The sequence below is a fragment of the Pelodiscus sinensis genome, chromosome 19, assembly GCF_052426305.1.
Source record: "Pelodiscus sinensis isolate ZL-2025 chromosome 19, ASM5242630v1, whole genome shotgun sequence".
Classification (NCBI taxonomy): domain Eukaryota; kingdom Metazoa; phylum Chordata; order Testudines; family Trionychidae; genus Pelodiscus; species Pelodiscus sinensis.
Window position 1 is genome coordinate 5,181,472 of NC_143070.1, and position 27,642 is coordinate 5,209,113.

The 27,642-nt window shown below is 52.5% G+C and overlaps 1 protein-coding gene across 7 annotated transcripts; it reads right to left on the bottom strand.

Annotated features, from left to right (window-relative positions):
- Positions 1 to 969: 969 nt before the first annotated feature.
- On the bottom strand, positions 970 to 26,013 carry LOC149522070 (uncharacterized). Of its 7 annotated transcripts, none has more exons than XM_089770866.1 (4): positions 25,887 to 26,013; positions 24,752 to 24,871; positions 22,896 to 23,908; positions 970 to 2,411 (listed from the first exon to the last, which is right to left on the bottom strand). In XM_089770866.1, exons 2-4 carry the CDS (start codon positions 24,783 to 24,785, stop codon positions 1,527 to 1,529), a joined length of 1,932 nt encoding a protein of 643 aa, XP_089626992.1. In that variant the 5' UTR covers positions 24,786 to 24,871; positions 25,887 to 26,013; the 3' UTR covers positions 970 to 1,526. The 7 variants fall into 7 exon arrangements, with proteins under 7 accessions (XP_089626992.1, XP_089626988.1, XP_089626987.1 ...); XM_089770862.1 differs by lacking the exons at positions 22,896 to 23,908; positions 24,752 to 24,871; positions 25,887 to 26,013 and adding exons at positions 11,144 to 11,262; positions 13,973 to 14,056; positions 14,809 to 14,862 and having other exon boundaries at positions 970 to 2,743; XM_089770861.1 differs by lacking the exons at positions 22,896 to 23,908; positions 24,752 to 24,871; positions 25,887 to 26,013 and adding exons at positions 11,144 to 11,262; positions 13,973 to 14,056; positions 14,809 to 14,862 and having other exon boundaries at positions 970 to 2,746.
- Between the last annotated feature and the right edge of the window lie 1,629 nt (positions 26,014 to 27,642).

Genomic DNA, 27,642 nt, shown 5'->3' on the forward strand with positions numbered 1-27,642 from the left:
TTCTATATATTTATTTTGGTTAATCTCTAAGGGTGCATGTACACAGCACCCTAAACTTGAAATAAGATACGCAATTTGTGCATCTTATTTCAATTGTATTTTGAAATTTGAAATTTGGCATGTCTACACAGACAAATTTCGAAATAACGTGCTATTTTGACACATCCCTTGACCCTCGCGGAACGAGGGTTACAGGGATGCCGAAATAGCACACCCGTTATTTTGAAAAATATTTCGGAATAACGAGCATGTCTAAAAGACGCGAGGTAGCTATTTTGGGATATTGGAGGTCTAGATATACCCTAAGGTAACACTTGATGTTATCCAACTATGTGACCACTCTTAGGAAAGAGAGACCAGCCCACCCTACAGGGAATTATGGTACATGTATACATTGAAATACACGGCAAATTGTGTTAGCAAGGTTCTCCTGTAAACTGCCTTATTCCTGCTTCCCTTTGTGCCTGGTGCGACGTACAAAACTTTTAACATCATCATAATGAAGGGGGAAAGAATGCAAGAAATAAAACACCTCTGCTCTCCCAACTAAGAAAACCCCTTCCCATCTGGAAACATACTGAACTCGGCCAGCAAAACCCCAGAAGTCTCTTCACTAACAAATGGAAACTGGGATTCATGTTCAGATGATCCTACTGTGTCTGGAATTTATTCAAATTCCCCTTCTGGGTGTGTGACACTTTCAGCTCCAGCCCTCCTGATTTAGGATCAAAGTAATCAAAGTGCAATTCCCAAGCATGGGGGCTTGAAAACACTGTGCCACGTGCCACTTTGGGAAGTACAGGGGTGGAGGAAGGGGAAGATATGTTCTCTGTGGCACGGATAGAAGATCCATGAAATTAAGGGGGGGAAAAATGATGAAATGTATAGCTAGCAGGTTTAAAACAAACAAAAGAAAGTATTTCTTTACACAACACACAATCTACCCGTGGAACTCCTTGCCAGGTGATGTCGTGAAGGCCAAAATTATAATTGGGAGTTAAAAAAAAAAGAATTAGATAAAAAGGACGAGCCCATCAATGGCTATTAGCCAAGGTGGTCTGGGATGTAATTCTGTCTTCTAGGGGTCCCTAAACCTCTGATGGCCAGGTGCTCGGATTGGATGACAGAAGATAGCTCCTTTCATAATTGCCGGCATAGCTTTGTTGGCTAAGAATGTAGCCAACTCCCCCTTACCCCCCCCCCCAAAAATCACACCCCTCCAGCCACCATGGCTGGACTGGCAAACTTCTGAGTTTAGACACAGCTAGTGCTTTAGTGGGTTTAGCTAATCTCCTTCCAGGAGGCTGGATAACTATTTTGGCAGAAGATCTCCATCAGCTTACGCTGTTTCTCCATTGGGTGAGTCTGCCAGCTGAACTCTCTCGGCCAAGGCTGCGTAGGGTAGACAAGCCCATTAACTCTGCTTGATGTATTCTCCATGCTCAGAATGCGGAAGAGGTCTCTTCCCTGTATGGATTTGCTACTGCTTCATGAAATCGGATCCCCTTTCAAGGCATCTCCCACTCTCAAGGTTTCTCTTCTTTGTGGAGTTTTTTGTGCACGCGAAGGTTGGATCTCCGATTGAAACGCTTCCCGCACTCGCTGCATTTATAGGGCTTCTCTCCCGTGTGGAGTCGCTGATGCACACTGAGGTTTGAGCGCTGGCTGAAACTTTTCCCGCACTCGGTGCATTTATAGGGTTTCTCTCCTGTGTGGAGTCTTTTGTGTCTGTTCAGGGTAGAGTTTTGATTGAAGCTTTTCCCACAGTCCACGCATGTATAGGGCTTTTCCCCCGTGTGGGTTCGCTGATGTGAAATAAGGGACGAGCTGTCGCTGTAGCTTTTCCCACAGTCGGGGCATTTAAAGGGTCTCTCCCCTGTGTGGAGCATCTGATGTTTCACAAGCTGTGTACTCCATCTGAATCTTTCCCCACAGCTGGGGCACTGATAGGGTGTCTCTCTGGTGTGGATTCTCTGGTGTAAGATCAGGGTGGAGCTCCGCATGAAACTTTTCCCACAGTCGAAGCATTTGTACGGGACCTCTCCCGTGTGGAGTCTCTGATGTGTAACAAGCTCAGAGCTCCACTTCAAGTTTTCCCCACAGTCCAAGCACGTATAGTGTTTCTCTCTGGTGTGGGTTATCTCAGATGGGTCTCCTGTATGGATTATTTTGTGGGTGTTAAGCTGGGAGCGCTGCCCAAAGCTTTTCCCACACTCGGTACATTTATAAGGTCTCTCTCCCGTGTGGATTATCGTGTGTGTATTCAGGTGTGATCTCTTACTGAAGCTTCTCCCACACTCGGTACATTTGTAGGGTCTCTCCCCCGTGTGAATTCGCAGATGAGAAATGAGGTTTACCCTCTGAATGAAGCTTTTCCCACACTCGGTGCATTTAAAGGGTCTCTCTCCTGTGTGGATTCGCTGATGGGCTATAAGATTTGAACTACGACTGAAGCTTTTCCAGCACTCTGTGCATGTGTATTTTTTCTCTTCCGTCTGGATTTTCTCTTGGGCTGCGGTTTTCTTCCATCTTCTCTTACAATTAATGGTTTTGCCCATTTCTTCCCCTTTGTGGTTTCCCAGAGGCCTCTCTGATTTGGGCTGATTCTCCCAGACTTTTCCCTGCTCTGCACTCTTGGAAAAATTCTCTTTAGATCTCCCTGAAAACATCTCACACGGTTCTTGTGGCTCAGGACTTTCCTCCTGTGGATTCTCTTCCTTGATCTCACCCACTGTACCTTCGCCTGCTGGAACAAAAAGAAAGAGAATCCAACTGGGAGTCATTCCCTGTGCCAGGGAAAAAGGAAATCAAGGGGAACAGTAAAAGGGAAAGACGACAGAAGAACTGTTGGGCAGACTGAGAAAGAAAAAAAGTATTCATCCATCTATCATTTTTCCTGAAGTGGCTACTTGGCCCAGTCCTCCATGATCTAGTACAACAGGGCTGTGTCTACACTGAGCCACTTATTCCGGAAAAGCAGCCGCTTTTCCGGAATAACTTGCAGGCTGTCTACACTGGCTGCTTGCTTTTCCAGAAAAGCAATGACGATCTACTGTAAAATTGTCAGTGTTTTTCCAGAAAAACTATACTGCTCCCGTTCAGGCAAAAGTCCTTTTCCGGAAAAACTGTTCCGGAAAAGGGCCAGTGTAGACAGCACAGTAGTCTTTTCCGCAAAAAAGCCCCGAGTCAGCTGTGTGTGTGTGTGTGTTTCTGTAACATTAGTTGGGTGTGTGTCTGTTTCAGTTGTGTGTGTGTGTTTCTGTAATGAATCAGGTGTGTGTGTGTGTGTTTCTGTAACATGAGTCGGGTGTGTGTCTGTGATTCATTCGTGTGTGTGTGTGTTTCTGTAACATGAGTTGGGTGTGTGTGTTTCTGTAACATGAGTCGGGTGTGTGTGTGTGTGTATTTCAGTCGTGTGTGTGTGTTTCTGTAACGTGAGTCAGGGGCGTGTGTGTGTGTGTGAGTGTGTGTGTGTTTCTGTAACATGAGTCAGGGGTCTGTGTGTGTTTCTGTAACATGAGTCAGGGGTGTGTGTGTGTGAGAGAGAGAGAGATCAGGTGACACCTTTTGCCGGGGAAGCTGGACAAAGGTCAGAGGTGGGGCTGGCCACAGGGCTAAGACAGCTGCTGGGTGTGTGAGTGAGTCTGGCTGGCTTGGGGTGCAGAGATGGGGGGGGAAGCCCTTGGCTCTGGGTCCCCCTCTCCCCAGGATGGATGGGGTTAGCTGCTTCTGGTTCCTGTGCTGACATGTTTGTGCTATGCTGTGCCCCTGTGAACCAATAACCCTTCTGTTCTACCTGCCGTCCGAGAGTCACGTCTGGCTCTGGATGGCTGGGAAGGAGGGGATATAGGGCTCGGTGACTCTCCACCCCTCAGTGACACTGCACAAGAACTTCCCTGCACCCCACCCAGATTTTGCCCTTACAGGCAAAGCCCACAAAGCTACATAGATGGGAACACGGCCTTTGAGTCACCTTGGGCAAGCCACATCGGTGGATGTGGTGGCGCTGTGTGTGTGTGTGGCGGGGGGAGGGGGGGGAGGGAGATGTGGTGGAGACGTGAGAGGGGAGGGGAGATGTGCCTGGGACAGATTTACAGTGGCTCTTTCAGATTGAGCCTCAAAGTTATTAACACCTCAGGAAGGGAGGCGATTCGTAACGCCGCTGTGTTTGCCACTCTGAACACAATATTCCGGGTGCTTTCAAAAGTTTAAAACTGAGCACTGACTTAGTAGGGATAGTGACTATGAAATGCTAAGGGAGATGAGAGAGGCTCTCAAAATAAAAAACTCAACAACAGTGGGGGATTTCAACTATCCCCATATTGACTGCGTACATGTCCCCTCAGGGTAGGACGCAGAGATACAATTTCTTGAGACCTGAAATGACTGCTTCTTGGAGCAGCTGGTTCTGGAACCCACAAGGAGAGAGACTATTCTTGATTTAGTCCTGACTGAAACACAGGATCTGGTCCAAGAGGTAAATATAGCTGGACCGCTTGGAAACAGTGACCATAATGTAATAAAATTTAACATCCCTGTGGTGGGAAAAACACCTCAGCAGCCTTACACTATGGCATTGAATTTCAGAAAGGGGAACTACACAAAAATGTGGAGGTTAGTTAAACAGAAATTAAAAGGTACAGTGCCAAAAGTAAAATCCCTGCAAGCTGCCTGGAAACGTTTCAAAGACACCACACTAGAGGCCCAACTTAAATGTATACCCCAAAGTAAAAAACACAGCAAGAGAACCAAAAAAGTGCCACCGTGGCTTAACCACCAAGTAAAAGCAGCAGAGAGAGATAAAAAGGCATCATTTTAAAAGTGGAAGTTAAATCCTAGTGAGGAAAATAGAAAGGAGCATAAACTCTGTCAAAAAAAAGTGTCAAAATATAATGAGAGCCAAAAAGGATTTTGAAGGACAAAAACTCAAAAAGTTACAGCAAAATGTTTTTTAAGTACATCAGACGCAAGAAGCCGGCTAAACAACCAGTGGGGCCCCTGGACGATCGAGATGCTAAAGGAGCCCTCAAAGATGTCATAAGCGGAGAAACTAAACAAATTCTTTGCTTCAGTCTGCACAGCTGCGGATGTGAGGGAGATCCCCAAACCTGAGCCATTCTTTTCATCTGAGAAATTGTCCCAAATTGAGAGGTCGTTAGAGGAAGTTTTGGAACAAACTGATAAACTAAACAGTGATGAGTCACCGGGACCAGATGGCACTCACCCAAGAGTTCTGAAAGAACTCACACATGAAAAATGTGTTTAACATCTTAATGTTTATGAATCAGGCACAGAAATGGTTCCCTTACTTTGTCAAATCTATTTTAAAAAGTTTCCCTTTAATATTTAGTAGTAGTTTAACACAACATTGTACTGTATGTGTTTTGTTTTGGCTTTTTTTTGGTCTCTGCTGTTGCCTGAGGCTACATCTACATGACAAGTTTTCTTGGCAAAAAATATGCTAATGAGGGACTCATTTACATGAGTCATGATCTCATTTGCATATTTTCTGCCTAACTGTTTTTGCACTAAAACAAGCAGGGTGAATGTTTTCTTTTAGTGCCAAAACCCCTTTTTCCACAAGATCCTTAGGCCCCAAAAAAACGAGGTTTACCGATCTTGCGGAAAAAGGGGTTTGTGCACAAAAAGAAAACGTCCACCCTGCTTGTTTTTGCGCAAAAACGGATTGGCAGAAAATATGCAAATGTGATCATGACTCATGCAAATGAGTCCCTCATTAGCATATTGTTTTGGTGAGTGGTGTACCAATATGAGTGGTTCATTCCAGAAGGGCTGGGTTGCACATGCACCGGGAAACAACAGCCTCAGATAACCATCCCCTACAGGCAGAGAGCCCTGCAAATCTACCAACATCTGCTTTATATCCACAGGTATCTGCATCCGCGGATGTGGATACCTGCTGCAAATGCGTGCGGATGTGGATGAGATACAAATTTTGTAGCTAGAACCTTTCAAATGTGCAGACATCTGCTTTATAGGCGTGGGTGTTCACCTCCACGAAAGTCAATGAGATCTGGGGCTCATTTTTGCGGATACCAAATTTTGTATCCGCCCAGGCTGTGTCTACACTGGCATGAATTTCCGGAAATGCTTAAAACGGAATACTATTCCGTTTTCAGTTTTTCCGGAAAAGGAGCGTCTACATTGGCAGGCTGCTTTTCCGGAAAAGCCCTTTTTCCAGAAAAGCGTCTGTGGCCAATGTAGACGCACTTTTCCGGAAAAGAGCCCCGATCGGCATTTTCGTGATCGGGGCTTTTTTCCGGAAAAGATTACTGGGCTGTCTACACTGGCCCTTTTCCGGAACAGTGTTCCGGAATAAGGACTTATGCCCGAGCAGGAGCAGCGTAGCTTTTCCGGAATAGCGGCTGATTTTGTACAGTAGAGCGTCGTTGCTTTTCCGGAAATTCAAGGGCCAGTGTAGACAGCTCGCAGCTTATTCCGGAAAAGCGGCTGATTTTGTACAGTAGAGTGTCGTTGCTTTTCCGGAAATTCAAGGGCCAGTGTAGACAGCTTGCAGCTTATTCCGGAAAAGCGGCTGATTTTCCGGAATAAGTGGCCCAGTGTAGACACAGCCCCAGGGCTCTGTCTGCAGGTACTTAAAAGGCCATTGGCTTTGCAGTGTTATTTCTGGCCCCCTGCTGAGCAACTAGCTTGGTAGATTTGGTGAACAGCACCCCAGGTTCTAAGCCAAAGGGAGATCCCAGGGTGGGAAAACTAGAGTCAGGCGTATGCTAGACTAGGACTGTGAATGGCTAACCGGTGGGGGCTGGAGCACCTCCCCGCCTGCCGTGGGCTGATCCAGCCCCATAGGGGGCCTGCCACAGACAGGGGCTACACTGGCTGGGCTGGAGCAGCCCTTGCTTGGCCTCCTTCAGTGGAGTTACACAGCAGCCCACTCTCAGTTAACCAGTTAAACCACGCGTTAAAAACCGATGAACCAGTTAAATGGGATTTTACATCGCTCGGCAGGATGTTGTTTAGGGGCATGAAAAATCCACACCCCTGCTGTTAAACCGACTTAAGCCCTGGAGGAGACAGCTCGACGTGGACGGGAAATTGTCCCACGAGCATAGGTAGCATTTTCACAGCAGTGCAGCCGCCGCATTTCCTGCACAGACGGGGCCTGGGAAAAAGAACTTCAAGGTACGCGGGGTAGCCAAGAGCCAAGTTTAGGGAGAGCTCACGGGGAGCCATCCGTGGGAAGGGTGTTTCGTCAGGAAGCGTCAGTCCGTTGAAACGGCTACTGAGGATGGGAAAGGCTCAGTTTCGAGCAATCTCCCCGTTGGAATTCAAAAGAAAAAGGCTTCAAATGGGTCCAAACAGCCCATTCCTCCAGGATCAACATGAAAATCTCATCCTGCGATCCAAAAGGATTTTTTTTTTTGGTTGTGGTTCAGAACTTTAGTCCACTGGCATAGGCTGGACCTCTATAGTCCAGACTTCTGTTGTCCAGCAACCTCTGTGGTCTGGCATCCCCGGAGGAGGGAGGGGGGGAGAAGGAGGGAGGCAAGGGGGAGTTTCCTGGGCTGGAGCATTCATACGGAAAAAACAGGATTCCCACGCTCAGCAACTTCTCCCCTGCCCTCCCAGACCTTCTGGAGCAGCAGGGCTGGGAGCAGGGCTCAGTACATGCCTGTGGGGCTGTTCTTCTGGCCCCCTGCTTGGGGGCTCCGTGGACACCTTGCCGCTTCCCCTGAGTGTCTCCCCCCACGTCCCTGCTCTCAATCAGTGCCAGCCCCTCTGGTGCTGTTGGAGTGGAGCCCCACAGCCAGTATCAGCAGAGGGGACAACATTGGCCTCCGGTGGTCCAGCAAACTCCCTGGTTCGGGTCCTGACTGGACCACAGAGGTTCAACTTGTACTGGGAACAAAGGCTGTCATTTAAAAAGGTCACAAACAAAACAAAACATTCTGACTGATAGGATCTGAAACAAAAAAGCCCCCCAAACACCTCCAACCAGATGATTGGGTTTGCAAAAAGTCGTCCAGATTTCAACTTTTCATCCCTGCTCGAGATTTTTCTTTTTTTAAAGATCAAAATCTCTCAGCCCCATCGGACATGAAATCCTTTCCCCACTCAGTTCTCCATTTGGGCATCGGCCTGAGCCTCCAGCCCCAGCGGTTAGGGGTGTCGTAGCCTTTAGGCAAGATAAACAGGTATCCAGACTGTTTACTGTGTCACAAAACCTCATCTCTTACGCTACAGCTAAGATCAGGGGTGAGGAACCTTTTGGCTATGTCTACACTGGCACCCTTTTCCGGAAATGCTTAAAACGGAACAGTTTTCCGTGATAAGTATTTCTGGAAAAAGCGCGTCTACATTGGCAGGATGCTTTTCCGGAAAAGCACTTTTTCCGAAAAAGCGTCCGTGCCAATGTAGACGCGCTTTTCCGCAAAAAAGCCCCAACTGTCATTTTTGCGATCGGGGCTTTTTTGCAGAAAAGACTACTGTCTACACTGGCCCTTTTCCGGAACAGTTTTTCTGGAAAAGGACTTTTGCCCGAACGGGAGCAGCATAGTTTTTCCGGAAAAACACTGACGATTTTACATTAGATCATCATTGCTTTTCCGGAAAAGCAAGCGGCCAGTGTAGACAGCTGGCAAGTTATTCCGGAAAAGCGGCTGATTTTCCGGAATAAGTGGCCAGTGTAGACACAGCCTTTCTGTGCTGGGAGGCAGGGGGTGGAGGGGTGCTGACCCACAGAAAAATCAGTCGTGAGCAGCTCACAAAAGTGAGAAGCAAAAACAAAACCCCTCTCCCTGACATGGCCCCTAACTGAGCAGCAGTAAGACCTTCCTCAAATTCTCCTCGCACGCCAGAGCCTAGAGGGGTCCAGGGTAGTAGATTTTGTGAGCTCCAGCCCCACAGTGGAGCAGCAGTGGGGCTGGAGCACTGGTGCAGGTTCCCCAATAATGCTGGTGAGCCCCAAGCCTCGGAAGCTAGATCCAGGCAGGCCTGTGGTTAAGATAAAACAGTAGTTTGTTCTAAAAAGGCCACATGTCGTCAACGTATTCAAGGCCGCTCTAGCTCCCAAAGGGAAGAACTGCAGGCATCCAAACACAGTCAGATCTGTTGGGGGCCACGCAGGAGGGATGTTAAATATCAGTTCATTGAATAGTCGAGGAACCTCGTGGATTCTTATCGGTTACTCAACAATTCTATAGGCTCCTAGGAGCGGGGCCTGCAGCCAGCGTGCTCCTGCCCCACTCTCAGGGAGCCCCCTGCCACTCCACGCTGCTGCCTCTGATACAGAAGCAGCAGCCAGGGGTGCCAGGCAGGAGCTAGTCCATGAAAGGAGCCAGTTTAAAAAACAGCCCCCCTCGCAGACCAGCTGCCTGCACTGCTGCGTCTGATACAGAGGTGGGGGCACTCCCTGTTCGGGTGTGTGTGTGTGGGGTGGGGGGAATCTGAGCTCCCGGACCCGGTGCAAGCTGGAACTGAGCTAGGCTGCCTACTCATCTGGCTCCTAATACAACCTGCTAAAGCATTTACTGGGGGAGGAGGGTAGGAAATGCATGTAGTCTATAGCATTAACCTATAAGCTTTCGCTTATCGGTTAATCAGTTAATCGACTGCACTGTTACATCGCTAGTACGCAGAGTAGATCCACAAAGAGATGTACCCCGGGACCTGGGCTAAGAGTGGGGGACCATAATTGTGGGGCTGATGACTGAAAATCACCCTTTTCGTGAATGCTCTCTACCCTTGTGATGTTACGTAACCTCCCGGGTGGCGGCCTAGTTTTTATGAATGGGATTGTAGCCACGAAACAGCGTTAACCCCTTAAGGGTGACTTTGTTAATAGCCTGTTCAGCATTGCCTTGGAAGGAATCTGTTATCGTGACTCCTTTTTCAGACACTGCAACTAACGTGACCCCGTACTGTGGCTGAAACCCCATTTTAAACTTTGTATGGCTGTTGCTCGGTTCCAAGCGGAGGGTGAGCGGAAACGGATCAGTCCCCGAAGCCGGCCTGTCTGCGTCACCAGCTGCCAGTGTCGACACGATCCGACTTCCCCTCCTCATGTCTAGTCCAGTGTGTTTCAATCTTTTTTTTATAAAAAATTTAGAAGTACCCCCCCCGTACCTCCAGTTTTCAGACACACACATTTTTTTCTACCAGTGCTACACATGTATTTAAACAACTTCATCGTAGCCAGGCAGGTGATGAAATGTTTGGTTGTAAAAAATACAAAAATAATAAAGCATTGTAAAAATTAATACAAACATTCCGTTTTCTCCAAATTTCAGTTGTGTTGAGAAGTTTTCCAGCGCTTTATTATTTTTGTACTTTTTGCACCCAAATATTTCATCGCCTGCCCGGCTACGATTAAGTGGTTTAAACAAACGTGTTGCAATGGTAGAAAAAAATATTGTGTGCCTGAAAACTGTAGGTACTGGGGGTACTCTTTTTTTTTTTTTTTGGAAAAGGGGGTATTTTATTTAAAATGGTTGAGAAACACTGGTCTTGACCACTTAGCCAGGTGACTAGCATGCACAACTGTGACTGTCTTAATATCCCATCCGTAGATCTGGGTGGTGGGTAATTTTAGTAGCAAGATAACCGTAAATGAATTCTGCATTCGCAGTCAACACGGCAGATCACCTCACTCCCCGCTCCAAACGTTCCACGAATTCTGTTTCTCTAAGCGCCACATGTTACACAATTCCACCCCGGAAAACCAAAGGCAGAAACTTGGACAGCGGAGCAGGGGTCAGAGGAGCCGCTGGGAATCTGTGCACCCGTGGGGTGGACATGCAGACTCCATCACAGCTCTGGGGTGTACTCCAATTTCTAAACCTGCCGAGCCGGGCGCCCTGCCTGCGGGCGGGAACTGGTCCCAGGAAGAGAGAGGAGCAGGGATTCTGTGTGTGGGTGAGAAATAACACAGGCAGGTCCATGCACGGCTCCCGCCCCCTGGAGAGATGGAACATCCTCAGCTTGTGTTTGGTCCCCCTGTCCCAAGAGAGGGGGGTGGAGATGAAAGTCGCAAACTGGACCAGTGGATTGTGGGACCCATTTCCCTGAAATCTACCTGACCAGGGGAGAACCTGGACAGAAAAACTGGGCACATCACAGATCTTTCCCCTTCCCAATAACCAAGGAGACAGGACTCCCTTACCCAGCGAGGTCACCGCCTCGAAGTTCTCCTGCATGACGTCCCTGTAGAGGGCTCTCTGAGCGGGAGCGCCCCCAGCCCTGGGTGAAATACACAGCCACCTCCTCGAAGGTCACTGAACCCTGAAACAACAAGAATCCCCCGCTCAGCACCTGCTGCCCCACTTCTGTCATGGGGGAGGAGGGTCTATACAGATATGCAGAATCCTGGTCCCCTCCCGCCCCCCACGGCCTGGTTTGGATGGGGAGGTAGCGAGAGCTTCCTGTGCATCCCAGCCGAATGAGAAGCGCAGGAGCCGTCCCGTTTATCTCACACCTACCGGCCAGAGGTGGGTGGCCGTGCATGTTCTCGGAGGGGGGTAAATGACAGGAGGGACTAGGGATGTAATAGTGTAGTTGATAAACTGATAAGCAAAGCTTATGGGTTAAGGCTATAGACTACATACATTCCCCCCCCCCCCCCCCAGTACATTTTTTTGCAGGCTAGCCAGCAGCCCGGCTCGTGCTGGGTCCGGGATCTACCCTGGCGATGGCTCTGCATTTAAAATGTATAAGGAGCCAGGTGGGCAGGCAGGCTCATGCCAGGTCCAGGAACTCAGACTCCCCCGCTGGACAAGCACTGCTGCCACCCCACGCTGCTGCCTCTGTATCAGAGGCAGCAGCATGGCGCGAAGCAGCCGCTCCGCGAAGGGAGCTGGTTTTTAAACTGGCTCCCTTCGTGGACCAGCTCCCGCCTGGCACCCCGTGCAGCTGCCTCTGATACAGAGTGGCAGGTAGCTCCTCGGAAGTGGGCCCAGAGCGCACTGGCTGCTGGCCCTGCCCCCGGGAACTATGGAATAGTCGTGTAACCCAGTGTTTCTCAACCTTTTTTTATAAAGTACCCCTTTTAAAAAAAATATTATAAGTACCCCCAGTACCGACAGTTTTCAGACACACAACATTTTATTCTACCCTTGCAACACATTTGTTTAAAAAACTTAATCGTAGCCGGGCGGGCGATGAAATTTTTGGGTGTAAAAAGTACAAAAATAACCAAGCGCTGTAAACCTTAAAACAAAAATTCCGTTTTCTCCAAATTTCAGTTGTGTTGACGTATCCCCCCAGACTTTTCTCAAGTACCCCTAAGGCTGTGTCTACACTGGGCCACTTATTCCGGAAAAGCAGCCGCTTTTCCGGAATAAGCTGCGAGCTGTCTACATTGGCTCCTTGAATTTCCGGAAAAGCACTGACGATTTACTGTAAGAAATCAGCTGCTTTTCCGGAAAAACTATGCTGCTCCCACTCGGGCAAAAGTCCTTTTCCCAGAAAACTGTTCCGGAAAAGGGCCAGTGTAGACAGCAGAGATTTCTTTTCCGCAAAAAAGCCCTGATCGCGAAAATGACGATCGGGGCTTTTTTCCGGAAAAGCGCATCTACATTGGCCACGGACACTTTTTTGGAAAAAGGGCTTTTCCGGAAAAGCATCCTGCCAATGTAGACGCTCTTTTTCCAGAAATACTTATAACGGGAAACTGTTCCGTTTTAAGCATTTCCGGAAAAAGGTGCCAGTGTAGACGTAGCCTAAGAATACTCGTACCACTGGTTGAGAAACATTGGCACAACCGATAAGAATTCATGAGGCTAATCGACTATTCAATTAACCGACATTTAACATCCCTAGCAGGTACAAAGAAGGGGGGGACCCAATCAAGCAAGTCTGAGAATCACTGACATCGTCTGATGTATAAAAGCTACAGCACAAGCCAAAGGATTCCATCCAGATCCCCCAGATTAACTTGTGTTTCACTAAAGCACATTGGACAGAAAGTCTCCAAGGGGGAGCCGGGTTCATCTGTAGCTGCAAAAATAATGAGTCCCCCCTGGCAGCATCCCTGGGAGGTCGACAAATGCCTTTGATGTTGACCGCGGAACGTCCAGACTACCGCGCTGAGCCGACAAACAGCTGATCGGCTCAGCGCGGCAGCCATGTAAATTTAAATGAAGCAGTGATTATTTAAATCGCCGCTTCATTTTCCTATGCCGGGTAGTCTAATCTACACGCCTCTGTCGCCAGAGGCATGTCGTCTAGACGTACCCTTAGTGACTAAGAGATTTATTTGGGCACAAGCTTTTGTGGATAAAAGCCACTTCACTAGATGCACACCCGTGGAAATGTATGGCCATGTAAATCTGTGAGGGTGTGTCTCCACTGCACCATTATTTAGAAATAACTAACATTATTCCAAAATAACAATGCGAGTGTCTACACAGCAATTCCGTTATTTCGAAATAACGGGCCGCTTACTCCGACTTCTGTTAACCTCATTCCATGAGGAATAACGCCTCTTCCGAAACAGCTATTTCGAAACCGCTGCAGCGTCGACGCTTCATTGCTGCTATTTTGAAATAACTCCAGTCCGGGAGGGGTGTGCAGGCCCGCTGGATGGCACCACGCTGGGCAGCCCAGCAGTGCTGGGGGGGAGTGGCTCCTGTGGGAGGGGGAGGGGGAAGGGGCTGCACTGCCCAGCCCTGGTAGCGCCCCTAGGGGAGGATGAGTGCGGCAGTGGGACTGGCAGGGCTTTCCGGGGGAAGGGGTTTAGGGCACTTACCTAGGCTGGAGGCTGGCAAGATGGCGAGTCCAGTCCCCAGCGGGCTACACTCTTCCCAATGCAGCTGCCCCCCAGTGGTCACTCTGCAGTACTGCGTCCCTCCGATCAGCCCCCTCCCTTTCCATCGTATGGAAAACAATCGCATTCCAGGCAGGTCCCATTTTCCTGGCACAACCAAGCCCTGACCTTGCTGTACGTTAGGATCAGAGGAAGCTGCCTGCCCAATTTGGCGGCCGGAGGGCTTACCGTTCAGGAGGCATTCTTGAACAGACACACTCCCAGACCGACGCACAAATGATCTAGATGTAGATGCAGATATAGATATAGAGTCTAGGGTTAAAAAGGAGACAGTCAGCCATTTGTCAGTACGCCGGTTTGGGGTTTGTGTCTGATTTTGTAAGCAAGTGGTTTTAAAGTGAGGTGAAACGCGGGGGATGGAGGAGGGGGGGGCGCACAAGACCGATCGACTCTAGAAAGAAGGACAAGTCCTCCGGAAAGGGTGAGCCCCTCTGTCGTAAAAGACCTTCTAAGCCTGTGGGGGTCTGAAATGCTGAGCCTGAAGGAGCCCGGAGTTTGTAGCCAGAGCCGCTCCGATAGACACAGCAGGCAAATAACCATGTGTGTGAAGCCACCCTGTTTCCGTGGACTCCTACTGGGGCCCAGGGGGCCAACCCACTGTGACCACACTAGAATCCAAGGGGTCCTGGTGGCAGCTGGCCTGACCCCTCCATGAGATTCGGACCTCCTGCAAGCTACTCCCGCACCGTTTACACCAGCTGAGGGGGGCAGCTGCAGACGCGTGGAGGGGGGGGTGTAAATTCCCACCCACGCTTTGCACAGCTGGGAGCATGCACACCTAGCCAAGCAAAATACCACCGGAAAAAAATAAAGGGGGGGGGAGAGAAGGTGCAGGCATGAATCAAACCCGGCTGGGCTGAATTTTGCAACCTCAACCCCCACCCCCAGCCAAGGGCTTAGGGGCTGGTCCAGGTTCCCCAGAGCCAGCTGGCTGCAGGGGGAGGGTGTAACCCGGGAGGCGATGCAAAGGGTGTGTGTGTGTGGGGGGGGAGGGTCTCTCTTACCTTGGCTCCAAGGGCTGCGCTCTCTGGAGAGGGGGGGGCTGCCCAGCAGGGATTGCCTGGGGGGTGGAGTTGCAAAGGGGGGAGCTACCCCCCAGGGCGCTGGGGGGGGGGGGGGGAGTCCAGGAGCAGCAGCTGGGGAAAACGGGGTAGCAAAGGGACAATGCACAAATCTCCCCCCCCCGCCCCCCCGAGCCACAAAGAGTTACTGTGCTGAGCAAGTCACTTCCTGCTCCCGTAGCTGCTGCGTGACCCCCCCGCCCCCGCTTCCCATCCCAGCTGCCTCCCGGGTCCTAGCGACCACCGATTGCCTTGCAATGCCCCCCCCCCCCGTTGCAGACACAGGAGGACACGCCCTGGAGGGGAGGGGGGGGGCTGGAGTTAAAGGGGGCGGCTCCTGGCCCAAGAGCAGAGGCTGCAAAGTTTGCCAACCGCTGCAGGTCTGGGGGTGGCGGCCAGGCCGGTCCCGAACCCGCCCCTACGAAGGGAGGCTCCTTCAGGCCCCAGGGCTGAGTCTGTGCCAGGGCAGGTTGGCACTGCAATTTCCAGCCCTCAGGCAACGAGGTCACCCAGCAGAGATTCCGATACCGCCCGGCTCAGGTGGCAGGGGCGGAATGAATTTTGTCGTGTGCGCCAAGAGGGGCACCACCCGTCAAAACCGAACCGTAGCGGTGGGCGCACGGCTACCCAGCGGGATCCCTCCTGAGCGGCTGCCCAAGCACTGGTCTCCGGGTCTGGGCTTGGCTGTTAACAGCCTTGGCACCTCTGGGCCTGGCAGTTCAGGAGCGACATGTTGGGGGTGGGGGGCATGAGGGAACATGCCTTAGGTGGGATGGGCAAGAGGTGAGTCAGTGAGGTCAGAGCCTCCTGGAGGCCAGTGAGATGGGGAGGGGTGATACCCGCAGCAGGGGGTCTGCCCCCTCCCCCTCACTCACTGGCAGCACAAGGGGAAGCAGAGAGATGCACCCTACTTTGCTTTGGGCTCCCAGCTCTCGGCTGCCTTGCTGGGGGGGTGGGTGGTTCAGTACCTCCCCCCCCCCCGCACACTCACCGGTGGGAAGGGACACAGCGGGGGGAGTGGAGCAGGCTGGGGACGTGTCTCTCTACTGCTCCCCACCCGCACCCCACTGAACGCTGGAGCTGGTACCAGGCCCTGGCCCTGCTAGTCCCTCAGGCCTTGCCGCTCCTGGGAGGGACCTTGGCGGAAGGGGCAGGATGGGGGTCGGAGGAGGCGGGCCCTAGGGTAGAGGGGGTGTTGTCTCAACCCTCCCCAGGGCTAAGGGTGGCACGGGGAGGAGCCACGTGGGGGGTAGCATTCACACAGCCGAAGCTGCCCCTGGTTCCGACACCTCCAGGCCGGGCAGTTCATGAACCCTGGCACCTCTGGGTGCAGTGTTCATAGCTCCAGCATCTCTGGCCCAGGCAGCCTTGCTTATGGCTGCAAAAAAAAAAAAAAAAAAAAATTGCTGGCAGCTGCTGCCCTGCCTTGAGCTGGCCATGACAGAAGAGGAGGCAGACGGGAGGGGAGGTAGGGGCAGATGGTGGCCAGGGAACTAAAGGGTCTAGCCAGGAAGGACAAAACGCTGGAGGCAGGAGGAACAGAGAAGCCCAGGGCACAGGGTAAGAAGTAGGGTCGAGGCCTCGCCGGGCAGTGGGCAGGTAAATCAATGCAAAACGTTGCTTTTGCCCTTGGAATGGTTTGGATTTCTAATTGCAAATTTGAATGGCATCCCCTCACCGGTGCTACATAGTGTTGGCACAAGACATCACAGGGATGCCTCTCATTCTTACGGGGGAGGGTTTGGGGGGGCTCAAATCCAAGATTTGCTTTCATAATGAACAGTCCTGTTATTTCTTCTGTTGGTCGGGTGGGGAATAATTGCAACTACCACCAGGCAGATTTGAACCTGGGACTTTAGTGTAGGAACTTCTAGGGCTTGAGCTATAAAGCCAACTGGCCCTTAGCTTAGTCTGTAGAGCTCCCTTGTTCTTATCTCTCTCTGTACACGGTCTAAGACAGGCCCCACAACATGGGACAGCGAACCACACAAGGGCTAGGTCTACACTAGGCTTTTTGTGCGGCAGAGGCAATGCAAATGAAGCACTCATTAGCATTTTCTCGTGCTTCATTTGCATAATCTCGTCCGATGCTTTTTGCGCCAGAGGTTTTTGCGCCAAAACTAGCAGGGTAGACGGGTCCGTTTTGCACACATCCCCCCCCCCCTTTTGCGCAAGAGCCTAATGCCTCAAAAAAAGGAGGGGCACAGACTCTTGGGGGGGCAGAGTCTGGGGTGTAGGCTCAACACGGGGGCAGGGCATTGGGGTGCACGAGTGAGGGGTGCTGTGCTTACCTAGGGTAGCTCCCGTAAGTGGCCTGCCCCCGCCCCACCCTGTGGAAGCAGCTCCAAAGGGCTGAGGGGTCTCTGCGTGTCCCTGCAGCTCCCGTTGGCCACAGGGGTGCTCGGGATGGGTGCAGCACATGGAGACACCCACCACACACACCCTGAGAGGTGTCAGGAGCGGCACACAGGGTGAGAGCAGGCAGGTAGCCCCTTCAGCTCCGTTGTGCTGCCTCTCGGCCTTTAAAAACTGGCAGGTGTGGCCGGGGAAGAGACCTGGGCCAGGACCGGGCCCCGAGGCCAGGAATATTCTGGGCCCATAACACTTCCCACCCCAGCCAGAGGGAGTGAACAGAACAGGGACTCATCCAGTGATCCCTCTCCTGTCGCCCATTCCTAGCTTCTGGAAAAGAGACTACGGGACCAGAGTCCACTGTAAGCTGGGTGCTTGTGTGGGTGCCCAAGATCGATTCAAGTGCTGCCCAGCTGATTTAGAAGAGTGCCCGCAGCTGATCGCAGCCAGCAGCACGCGTTTCTATTGGTGGTGCACCTCTGCACATGCCTTGGTGCACAGAACAACATTTATCCCGCACATGGATGGAAAAACTTAAGAGGGAACATTGCTAGGGACACTATTCTTCTGGGTTTTTTTTTCCTTTCCAGATGGGTAGCTCCTTCATGTCTCTCATACTGCATGTGGGCCGTGTTGACACCATGGGGCACTGCTCCGGAGTGGGGCCTGGAAGTGTGGAGGTTTGAAGACAAAAAATCATGTTCTTCAATGGGACACCTCGTTCCTAGTGTGTAAATAACCCACAGATGGGGCAGATTTCTGACCTCCACCTTTTTATATTGCATGCAAAACTTCTCTTTTGCCATTGCTAAGAGATTGATGCAGCAAAGTAAATCCTTCTTGAGCTCTTTTAGTTCTTATTTGCCAGGGCTGTGTCTACACTGCTGCGTTCTAGCGTGAAAACGGCCGCTCTTGCCCAAAAGCATGCTGCCTGTCTACACTGGCCATGTGTTCTTGTGCAAGTAAGCTGATGGGCTGTGTCTAGACTGGCCAGTTTTTCCGGAACATCAGCCGCTTTTCCGGAAAAACTTGCCAGCTGTCTACACTGGCCTCTTGAATTTCCGCAAAAGCACTGACGAGCTCATGTACGATTGTCAGTGCTTCTTGAGGAAATACTATGCTGTTCCCGTTCGGGTAAAAGTCCTTTTGCGCAAAACTTTTGCGCAAAAGGGCCAGTGTAGACAGCTCAGCTTTGTTTTCCGCCAAAAAGCTCCGATCGCGAAAATGGCAATCGGGGCTTTTTTGCGGAAAAGCGCGTCTAGATTGGCACGGACGCTTTTCCACAAAAAGTGCTTTTGCGGAAGAACGTCCGTGCCAATCTAGACGCTCTGTTCCGGAAATGCTTTTAACGGAAAACTTTTCCGTTAAAAGCATTTGCGGAAAATCATGCCAGTCTAGACGTAGCCATGTTGTACTGTAGAAAATCAGAGCTTCTTGCGCCAGAACTCTGACGCTTCCTCTCGGGAAGAAGCCGTCTTGCGCAAGTGTTCTTCCAGAAGAGGCCAGTGTAGACAGGCAACATGAATTTCTTGCACAAGAAGCCCCTATGGTTAAAATGGCCATCAGAGCTTTCTTGCACAAGAGAGCGTCTACACTGGCACGGATGCTCTTGTGCAAAAGCACACGCCAGCGTGGATGCGCTCTTGTGGAAGACTTTTTGCACAAGAACTCTTCCGCAAAAGAGTTCTTGCGCAAGAAGCTGCCAGTGTAGATGTAGCCAAGGGGAACAAATTGTGGCCTGAGGATTGTCCCCCCCCCACACATACACATACGCTTTCTCTCTCCCTCTCCCCTCCCCCCGTAAACTGAGCACTTGGGTGGCCCACTCTCTCTCTCTCTTCCCTGTAAGCTTGGGCGGCCTCCCCAGGAGGGATTCCAGTGCTGCCCAGCTGATTAGAAGAGCACCCCCAGCCACTAGCGTGAGTTTCTTCTGGTGGTGCACGTGCAAACATCAGAGGAAACACTGATCTCTAGCGTAGGTGGGGAAAGCGCACCTCAAAGAGGTTTCCCTGACAGCCTCTGGCTCTCGCCAAGGTCGTCTGTACTCAGAAATCAAGACAGAGGACGCTGGGAGTTTGAGAAACTAAATTCTATTTTATCGTTCCAAAGCAAGAAGCGAAAAGCTCCCCCGTGGCCCTTCCACCCAACACCCAGTCCAGCCCAGCCCTTTGTTCGGCCCGGTTCCTGCAGCAGAGCCAACGTTTCACAGCGGGCACGAAAGGGCAGAGGCTCCGGGAGAGGCCGGGATCTAGTTGCAAAACGAGAGCAGGACACCCGGGAAAAGCAAATTCACAGGAACCAGAGAACGGGGTAAACCAAGAGCTGCATGAAGGTTTTATCCCCCCGGGATGCACCAGAAGGAGGGCCCCCCGGTACATCAGGTTGCTCGTCTCTCTCCAGCCATCTTCAAGGCTGATCAGACCCACCATGTCCCCTGCGTGCTTCTCAGCGCTGTCATTCTACTCGAAGCATCATTTGTAGCCTTTTAGGACTCAGAGGTGGCTTCATCCCACTGCTCAGAGGGGCTTTTCCTGTCTCGCACCGGCCCCGGTGCAGCGAGTTTAACGGTTCTTGGCAGAGCAAACTTTGCCGGTTCCCGTCTCTCCCGCCTCCCTCCCTCCCTCTCCAAATCCCATGTCACTACAGGTCCTTCTAGAATTCTAGAACTGGAAGGGCCCTCGAGAGGTCATCGAGTCCAGTCCCCTGCCTCCAAGGCAGGACCAAGCGCTGTCTAGACCTGTGGTGTCCAAGCAGTTCTGAAGCAGGAGCCACTATAGCGGTGACTGCTATAGCAAACTACCCACATTATTCCGAAAATGTACATAATTTTGTGGGCAAACTAGCCACCGTCAACCGGCCAAATAGCCACGTGGCTAGCGTGTTGGACACCATGGGTCTAGACCAAAGATGGGCAAATACGAGGCCATAGGCCGGATCTGGTCTGCCGGGCCCCCACACCACCATATGTACCTGCACTTTTGCAGGTACAGAGGATCGCAGCTCCCATTGGCCGAGAATGGCCAATGGGAGCTGCGACCACCCATACCTGCAGAGGTGCAGGCAAATATAGCAACAGTGGCCGACCAGGAGCTAAATCCTGGTGAAGCACTACCATTTTATTGCCCATTCCTAATCTAGATCATCCCTGATAGATGCTGATCTAACTCTCTCTCTCCCCCCCTCAAAAAAACCCACCACACACATCCCAACATTGGTTGTGGATCAAATCCAGGTTGACAGTTTGGAAGGCAGCTATCCTTTCCACTATACCACCATATCCATCTCCACCTCTTGAACCGCGACCCTCACTGTCACCCATCAGCGTGTCTGTTGATACTCATTTATAATTTTCATTGTTGAAACAACACTAAGGTCACATGGCAAAGGGCGGGCAAGCAGTAAGAAACACAGGAGAAAAGGTTACTTTGCAAACGGTCAGTTGTCAGAGATAGGTATCCGATAAATCCGCTGTACATCCTACCAAGCAAAAGGAATAGCCAAGCATGTGATCCAAGCGCCTTCAGGAAAGAGAGAAACCCAAGCATATGAGGGATGAAAATACAGTTTTGAGCTCCGTTGAAATCCAGGAGGATGTTGCATTTGACTCAACTCCCTGACATCAGATTTGCTTGTGTTCTTTTTAACTACCCCTACTTCATTTTGGGCCTCATTAGTTGTCTTATGTACAAAATTTTAGTACCAGCCTAGTGGGAAAAAAAAATCCACCCGAAATTGGATTGCAAACCTTCAGGAGTTTGCAAGGAAAAATGCCCCGAAGTCGCTTTGCTGGCAGATGGAAAATGGGATTTCAGCTGAGAATTATCACTCTGTGCCTGAGATTCATCTGCATTCCTCTTCCAGGTCTGTGACACTTTCATCTCCTGGCCACATGAGCACAAGCCCTGACATGGAAAAAAAAATGTGCAGGTGACTGACACCCACCAATCAGCTGTTTGATGATGGGGGGGGGGGGGTCGCTGGGGAAGGAGGTGAAACAGTTGGCGGAGAGAAGCCGAACGAGGGCGGGGCTTTGGGGAAAGGGGCGGAGTGCGGGCGGGGCCATGGGGGAAAGTGGCGTGGGGGACAGAGCATCCGCCTGGAAAAATGACAGCTGGCACCCGTGCTCACGCGTCTGATCTGAGATCCAAGTGCAATTCCTAAGCGTGGAGAGCCAGCACTTTGCGGAGTGGAAGACAGAAATGTGGGGAGGACGAACAATCCAGGAGCTAACAGGATGCTGCTGGGGTGGAGGATGGCGGATCAATACGATGACAGAGGGAATTTTTCTGACTCAAACCATCACCCTTTCAGTCACACAGGAGGTGAATCAATGCATTTTTCTGTCCCATGTCCAGCTATTTTAGAATCTATTTCATTCTGCTTCATAAAATTAAAAAAAAAATTAGAAATCCAAATGGTTTTTGGCACAAGTAAGGTGACAATTGCTTAGAATGACACCAACAGTCCCGACACGAGGGAACGGGGGACTGTAACTAGCACACTGCTAAAGGGGGTGACGCTATAGGTGAGGATCAGCCAGGAACTCTGGCTGAAGTTTGAACTAGGTCAGAGGGAAACTCGAGTTGAACCTGGACTAGCGTTCCCTGTAAGCTGGGTGCTTATGCGGCCGCTCAGGAGAAATACAAATGCCACCCAGCTGATCAGCAGAGCACCCACAGCTAGATTCTTTGTTTCCACTGGCAGTGCACATCCGCACATGCCTCAGAGCACAAAAATTATTCCACACATGGATGGAAAAGGTTAGAGGGACCCATTCCCTAGTTTCAGAGGCTCATGCTGCCAGGGCCGAGGTGGGAATTCTAACCTTTTCTAGGCCTCTTTCAAGGGCTGTATGGAAATCAATCCCTGAATGCGGAGGGGGCAGATCAGAGGGGCAGAAGAGGTAAAGGACGAGGGGCAGCATCTTTTTAACCCCCTCCCTTCCATCTCCTTTTACGCCATGATCCCAAAATACTAGCTAGCACCAGGCTACAGTCCCATCTGGCTCCCATCTACAGAAGCCCCAAACCTTCAGTTTCCTGGTCCCTTAACGCTTGATCCCCCAGAAACCAGCACCCAGCAGGGATCTGAGGAGGGGAGGAGTGATCAGCTGCAGGGACACTCCCCCTGCAGGGAACAGCCCCAGGTCAGTCAGCTGGTGGAAGATGGAGGAGTTGAACAAGGGTCTAGAATAAAGGTAAGGCCTGGGCCAAGTGTCCTTCCCTTATCTCAATGGCGGGAGGATCCCGGCGGGGAAGGGAAGCGTAGACCAGGCACGAGAGTTTACACTACATTCCAGAGATGCTCCAGACTAGCTATGCTGGCTAGCAACGTGAAAAAAACACCATCCCCACCCTCGCTGACAGCTATGCCAGCAAAATCCACACTGGAGATGCAGCCAGTGCTTCTGCAGACTTAGCAAATGCCCTTCCGGGAGGTGGTTTGGCTATTTTAGCAGATCGTCTTCTCTTTGCGAATACTGCATCTCCACTAGGAGAGTCTGCCAGCAGAGAAATAACAGCCAAGACTCTGTAGCGTAGACAAGCCTGTTCACTCCTCTTGAAGCATTTTCCACTCCAAGGACTTTTAAGAGGTATCTTCCCTGTATGGATTTGCCAACCCCAGCACAATCAGACCCCGAGTTGTTGCTACTCCAGCATTCAAGGCTTCTGGGCCATGTGAAGTTTCTGATGCGTGGTAAGGTTGGAGCTTTGATTGAAACGTTTCCCGCAGTCGACGCATTTATAAGGCTTCTCTCCAGTGTGGGTCCTCCTGTGCCTAATAAGGGTGGAATTCTGATGGAAGCTTTTCCCACAGTCAAGGCATTTATAAGGTCTCTCCCCCGTGTGGATTCGCCGGTGTGAAATAAGGGTCGAGCTGTCACTGAAGCTTTTCCCGCAGTCCAAGCATTTATAGGGTTTCTCCCCCGTATGGAATATCTGGTGTTTAATCAGCTGTGAGCTCCAGTCAAAACTTTCCCCACAGTCTAAGCACTTATAAGGTCTTTCGCGCGTGTGGATTCTCTGATGCGAAATGAGGTTTGAGCGGCAAATGAAACTTTTCCCGCAGTCCGGGCACGTGTAGGGCCTCTCTCCCGTGTGCAGCCGTTGATGTGTGATGAGATCGGAGCTCTGATTGAAGTTTTCCCCGCAGTCGGGGCATTTGTAGGGCCGGTCTCCCGTGTGGAGTCTTTGGTGAGTGATAAGGTTGGAACTTTGATTGAAGCTTTTCCCACACTCGACACACTTATAGGGTCTCTCCCCCGTGTGGATTCTCCGGTGAGAAATCAGGTTGGAGGTCTGACTGAAGCGCTTCCCACACTCCGTACATTTATAAGGCTTCTCGCCCGTGTGGGTCCGCCGATGAGAAATCAGGTTGGAACTCCGATTGAAGGTTTTCCCACACTCGGCGCATGTGTTTTTTTTCTCGTCTGTGCGGATTCTCTTCTGGGCAGAGGGCTCCTTGAGGCTTTTACGGCCTTCCTCACAATTCAGGGTCTTACCCGCTCTTTTCTTGGGTTGGTTTCCCAGCCGCTTCTTTGACTTGTGCTGCATCCTCCAGATTTTTCCCTGTTCGCAACTCTGGGAAACATTCCCCTTGCATCTTTCCGATAAGGTCCCTCGAGATGCCACTTGCGCGGGACCTTCCCTCGGTGGATTCTCCTCCTTTTTATCATTTGCCATCCCATCACCTGTGGGAAGAAAGAGAAAGAATTCAGACTTGACGCATTCCCCAGGAAAGAACGAAGAAGAGCGAAGAGGGGAAACACAATGCAGCACGTGCTTGGGAAATTGAGAAAGGTACAATTTTTCTGACCCATCGGTAACTGTTCCTGCTCTGCGGTGGGCACCAGGAAATCCGTGATCCCCTAGAACTAGGTTACCTCTCCACATCATCCAAGCACAGAGCGAGTGGTCTGGGGGGGAAGGTGGGTGTGAAAGAAGAGGGGAGAGAGCATTGTGGTAGAAAAGCATCCGCTCTAGGAAGATGAAATCTATTGTGGTCAGTCACGGGGGGGAGAGGGGGAGCAGTCCTACATCTGTTACAATGGATGTGTGAGAAGCCCTCTGTGGCATCCACCATAATAATTAGGCCACCCTGATGACTGTCTAGGGGGGAGTACTGTAGAAAAGGATCTTGGGGCCGTAGTGGATCACATGCTAAATATGAGTCAACAGTGCAACATTGGTGCAAAACAAGTGACCAAAGTTCTGGGTAGGGATGGAACAGTGCAATCGATTAACTGATTAACCGATAAGCAAAAGCTTATAGGTTAATGCTATAGACTACATGCATCCCTTCCCCCCCTCCTTCCCCCTTTGCCAGAAAATTTTTTAGCATGCCTCTCTCAGTCCTGGCTTGCGACGGATTCAGGACTTACCCCCGCTGTGGCTCAGCATTTAAGAGGCCCAGTCTATGAGGGGAGATGGGTCCAGGACCTACTGCCTTGTGGACCAGCTCCTGCCTGGCACCCCGCACTGCTGCCTCGGATACCCCCTAACTTCTAATAACCGTGGGGACGGGGCTCCCTTACCCAGCGAGGTCACCGCCTCGTAGTTCTCCTGCATGACGTCCCTGTAGAGGGCTCTCTGAGCGGGGCCCAGCAGCGCCCCCTGCCCCGGGGTGAAATACACAGCCACCTCCTCGAAGGCCCCTGAAAAAACAAAAGTCCCCTGCTGCAATCTCATTCATTACTCGTGAAGCAGAAAGGCTGATACCGTGGAAGCTCTGGGGGAGCAGAGAAGCAGACCCACCACCCACCCTGCTTGGAACAGCCCAGGGGCTTTAGAATAGGGAGAAAGTGAGAGGTAACCTGGTCATGCAGGAGGGAGGGTGGAATTGAACCTAGGACCTCTGGAGCTTAGTGCATGAACTAAAAGCCAGCTGGCTCGCCCTGAGGCTGTAGAGCAGACTCCTTCATCTCTGTAGAGCCCAGCCAATTTGCAGAGATCTGCTTCGTGGGCTGTGGCCGTCCGGCTTCCTTCTGGCAGAACGGGCTGCAAATTCTGCAGCTAGAACCCTACAAATGTGCGGGTGCCCGCATCGTCACCATGGGTCCCCGCAGCCCCGGAGGGGCCTAATCCGGGGCTCATTTTTTGGCGGATACGGCTGCGGAGACGCTGTTTGTAGCCACCCAGGGCTCTGTCTCTCTCTCGGCGGTCTCAGGGCCACTAGATGGGACGGTGCCCCCGCTCCGTCCCCCCAAGAGGTGCGCGACTGACGAGAGCTCCCAGCAAACGGAGGAACGCAGGGGCCTTCCCCTTTCTCCCACACCGACTAGCCCAGCGGCTCGCAACTTTTCCAGGCGACAGCCCCCCCCTTTTTTTCAGGCGGTGGGTTCTTGTTGCCAACCCCCCAAGTCCCACCTCGCTGCCCAACCCCTGGCGGACTCAATCAGACATAAAAACAGCAGGGCAAGATGGGGGGCGGGGAGAGGAGAAATTGCTCCCTTTGAGTTAGGGGATACGCCCCGGGGACACAGCTAGAGGGTTTGCCTTGCAGGGGCGAGTGTACCCAGCCAGGGTGGGACATTTCAGCCGGCGCTGACTTGGTGGCGCTTTGGTTTGGGGGCTGGCTTTGGGGGCAGGGAGTCTGCGCTTCTCCGGTGGCACCAGGCAGGGCTGGAAGGGGAGAGGGGGCTGGCCCGGCGCGCCCCCAAATCTCTGTACCTGGGCTCCACGCGCGGTCCGGGGGGGCTCCCAAGGGCGGCCACAAATTGTTACTGGAGCCAGGGGGGGAGCTGCGCCGCCCGCATCATTTCCTGCGGCCGGACCCGCTCCAGCTCCCGCGCCCGCCTGGGTCCTAGCGAGCAGCCGCCGCCTGCGGGGCCGGGGCCGGGGAAGGGAAGAGCCGGTCCCTGCGCCGCCCGGGGAAGCGGGGGGCAAATTGCAGGGGGGGTCCCCCAAAAGTGGGTCCCCGGGTTCGGCCCCTGCGCCGCATTTCCTTGCTGTGTCTATAGGGCAGGGCCGCAGCGCTGGGGCGAGTAGGGTGCGCCTCCCCCATGCCCTGGTCACCCCATAACTGGGCGCCCCTCAGCCCCGCCTCATCCCAGCCTATATGGTCACCACACCCACACCTGGGCTCTGCGTGACCCCCAATCCCTCCTCACCCCACACCTGGGCTCTGCGTGACCCCCAATCCCTCCTCACCCCACACCTGGGCTCTGCGTGACCCCCAATCCCTCCTCACCCCACACCTGGGCTCTGCGTGACCCCCAATCCCTCCTCACCCCACACCTGGGCTCTGCGTGACCCCCAATCCCTCCTCACCCCACACCTGGGCTCTGCGTGACCCCCAATCCCTCCTCACCCCACACCTGGGCACTGTGTGACCCCCAATCCCTCCTCACCCCACACCTGGGCTCTGCGTGACCCCCAATCCCTCCTCACCCCACACCTGGGCACTGTGTGACCCCCAATCCCTCCTCACCCCACACCTGGGCTCTGCGTGACCCCCAATCCTTCCTCACCCCACACCTGGGCACTGCGTGACCCCCAATCCTGCCTCACCACACACCTGGGCTCTGTGTGACCCCCAATCCCTCCTCACCCCACACCTGGGCTCTGTGTGACCCCCAATCCTGCCTCACCACACACCTGGGATCTGCGTGACCCCCAATCCCTCCTCACCCCACACCTGGGCACTGCGTGACCCCCAATCCTGCCTCACCCCACACCTGGGATCTGTGTGACCCCCAATCCCTCCTCACCCCACACCTGCGCTCTGCGTGACCCCCAATCCCTCCTCACCCCACACCTGGGCACTGCGTGACCCCCAATCCTGCCTCACCACACACCTGGGCTCTGTGTGACCCCCAATCCCTCCTCACCCCACACCTGGGCACTGCGTGACCCCCAATCCTGCCTCACCACACACCTGGGCTCTGTGTGACCCCCAATCCCTCCTCACCCCACACCTGGGCTCTGTGTGACCCCCAATCCTGCCTCACCACACACCTGGGATCTGCGTGACCCCCAATCCCTCCTCACCCCACACCTGGGCACTGTGTGACCCCCAATCCTGCCTCACCCCACACCTGGGATCTGTGTGACCCCCAATCCCTCCTCACCCCACACCTGCGCTCTGTGTGACCCCCAATCCCTCCTCACCCCACACCTGGGCACTGCGTGACCCCCAATCCTGCCTCACCACACACCTGGGCTCTGTGTGACCCCCAATCCCTCCTCACCCCACACCTGGGCACTGCGTGACCCCCAATCCTGCCTCACCACACACCTGGGCTCTGTGTGACCCCCAATCCCTCCTCACCCCACACCTGGGCTCTGTGTGACCCCCAATCCTGCCTCACCACACACCTGGGATCTGTGTGACCCCCAATCCCTCCTCACCCCACACCTGGGCACTGTGTGACCCCCAATCCTGCCTCACCCCACACCTGGGCTCTGCGTGACCCCCAATCCCTCC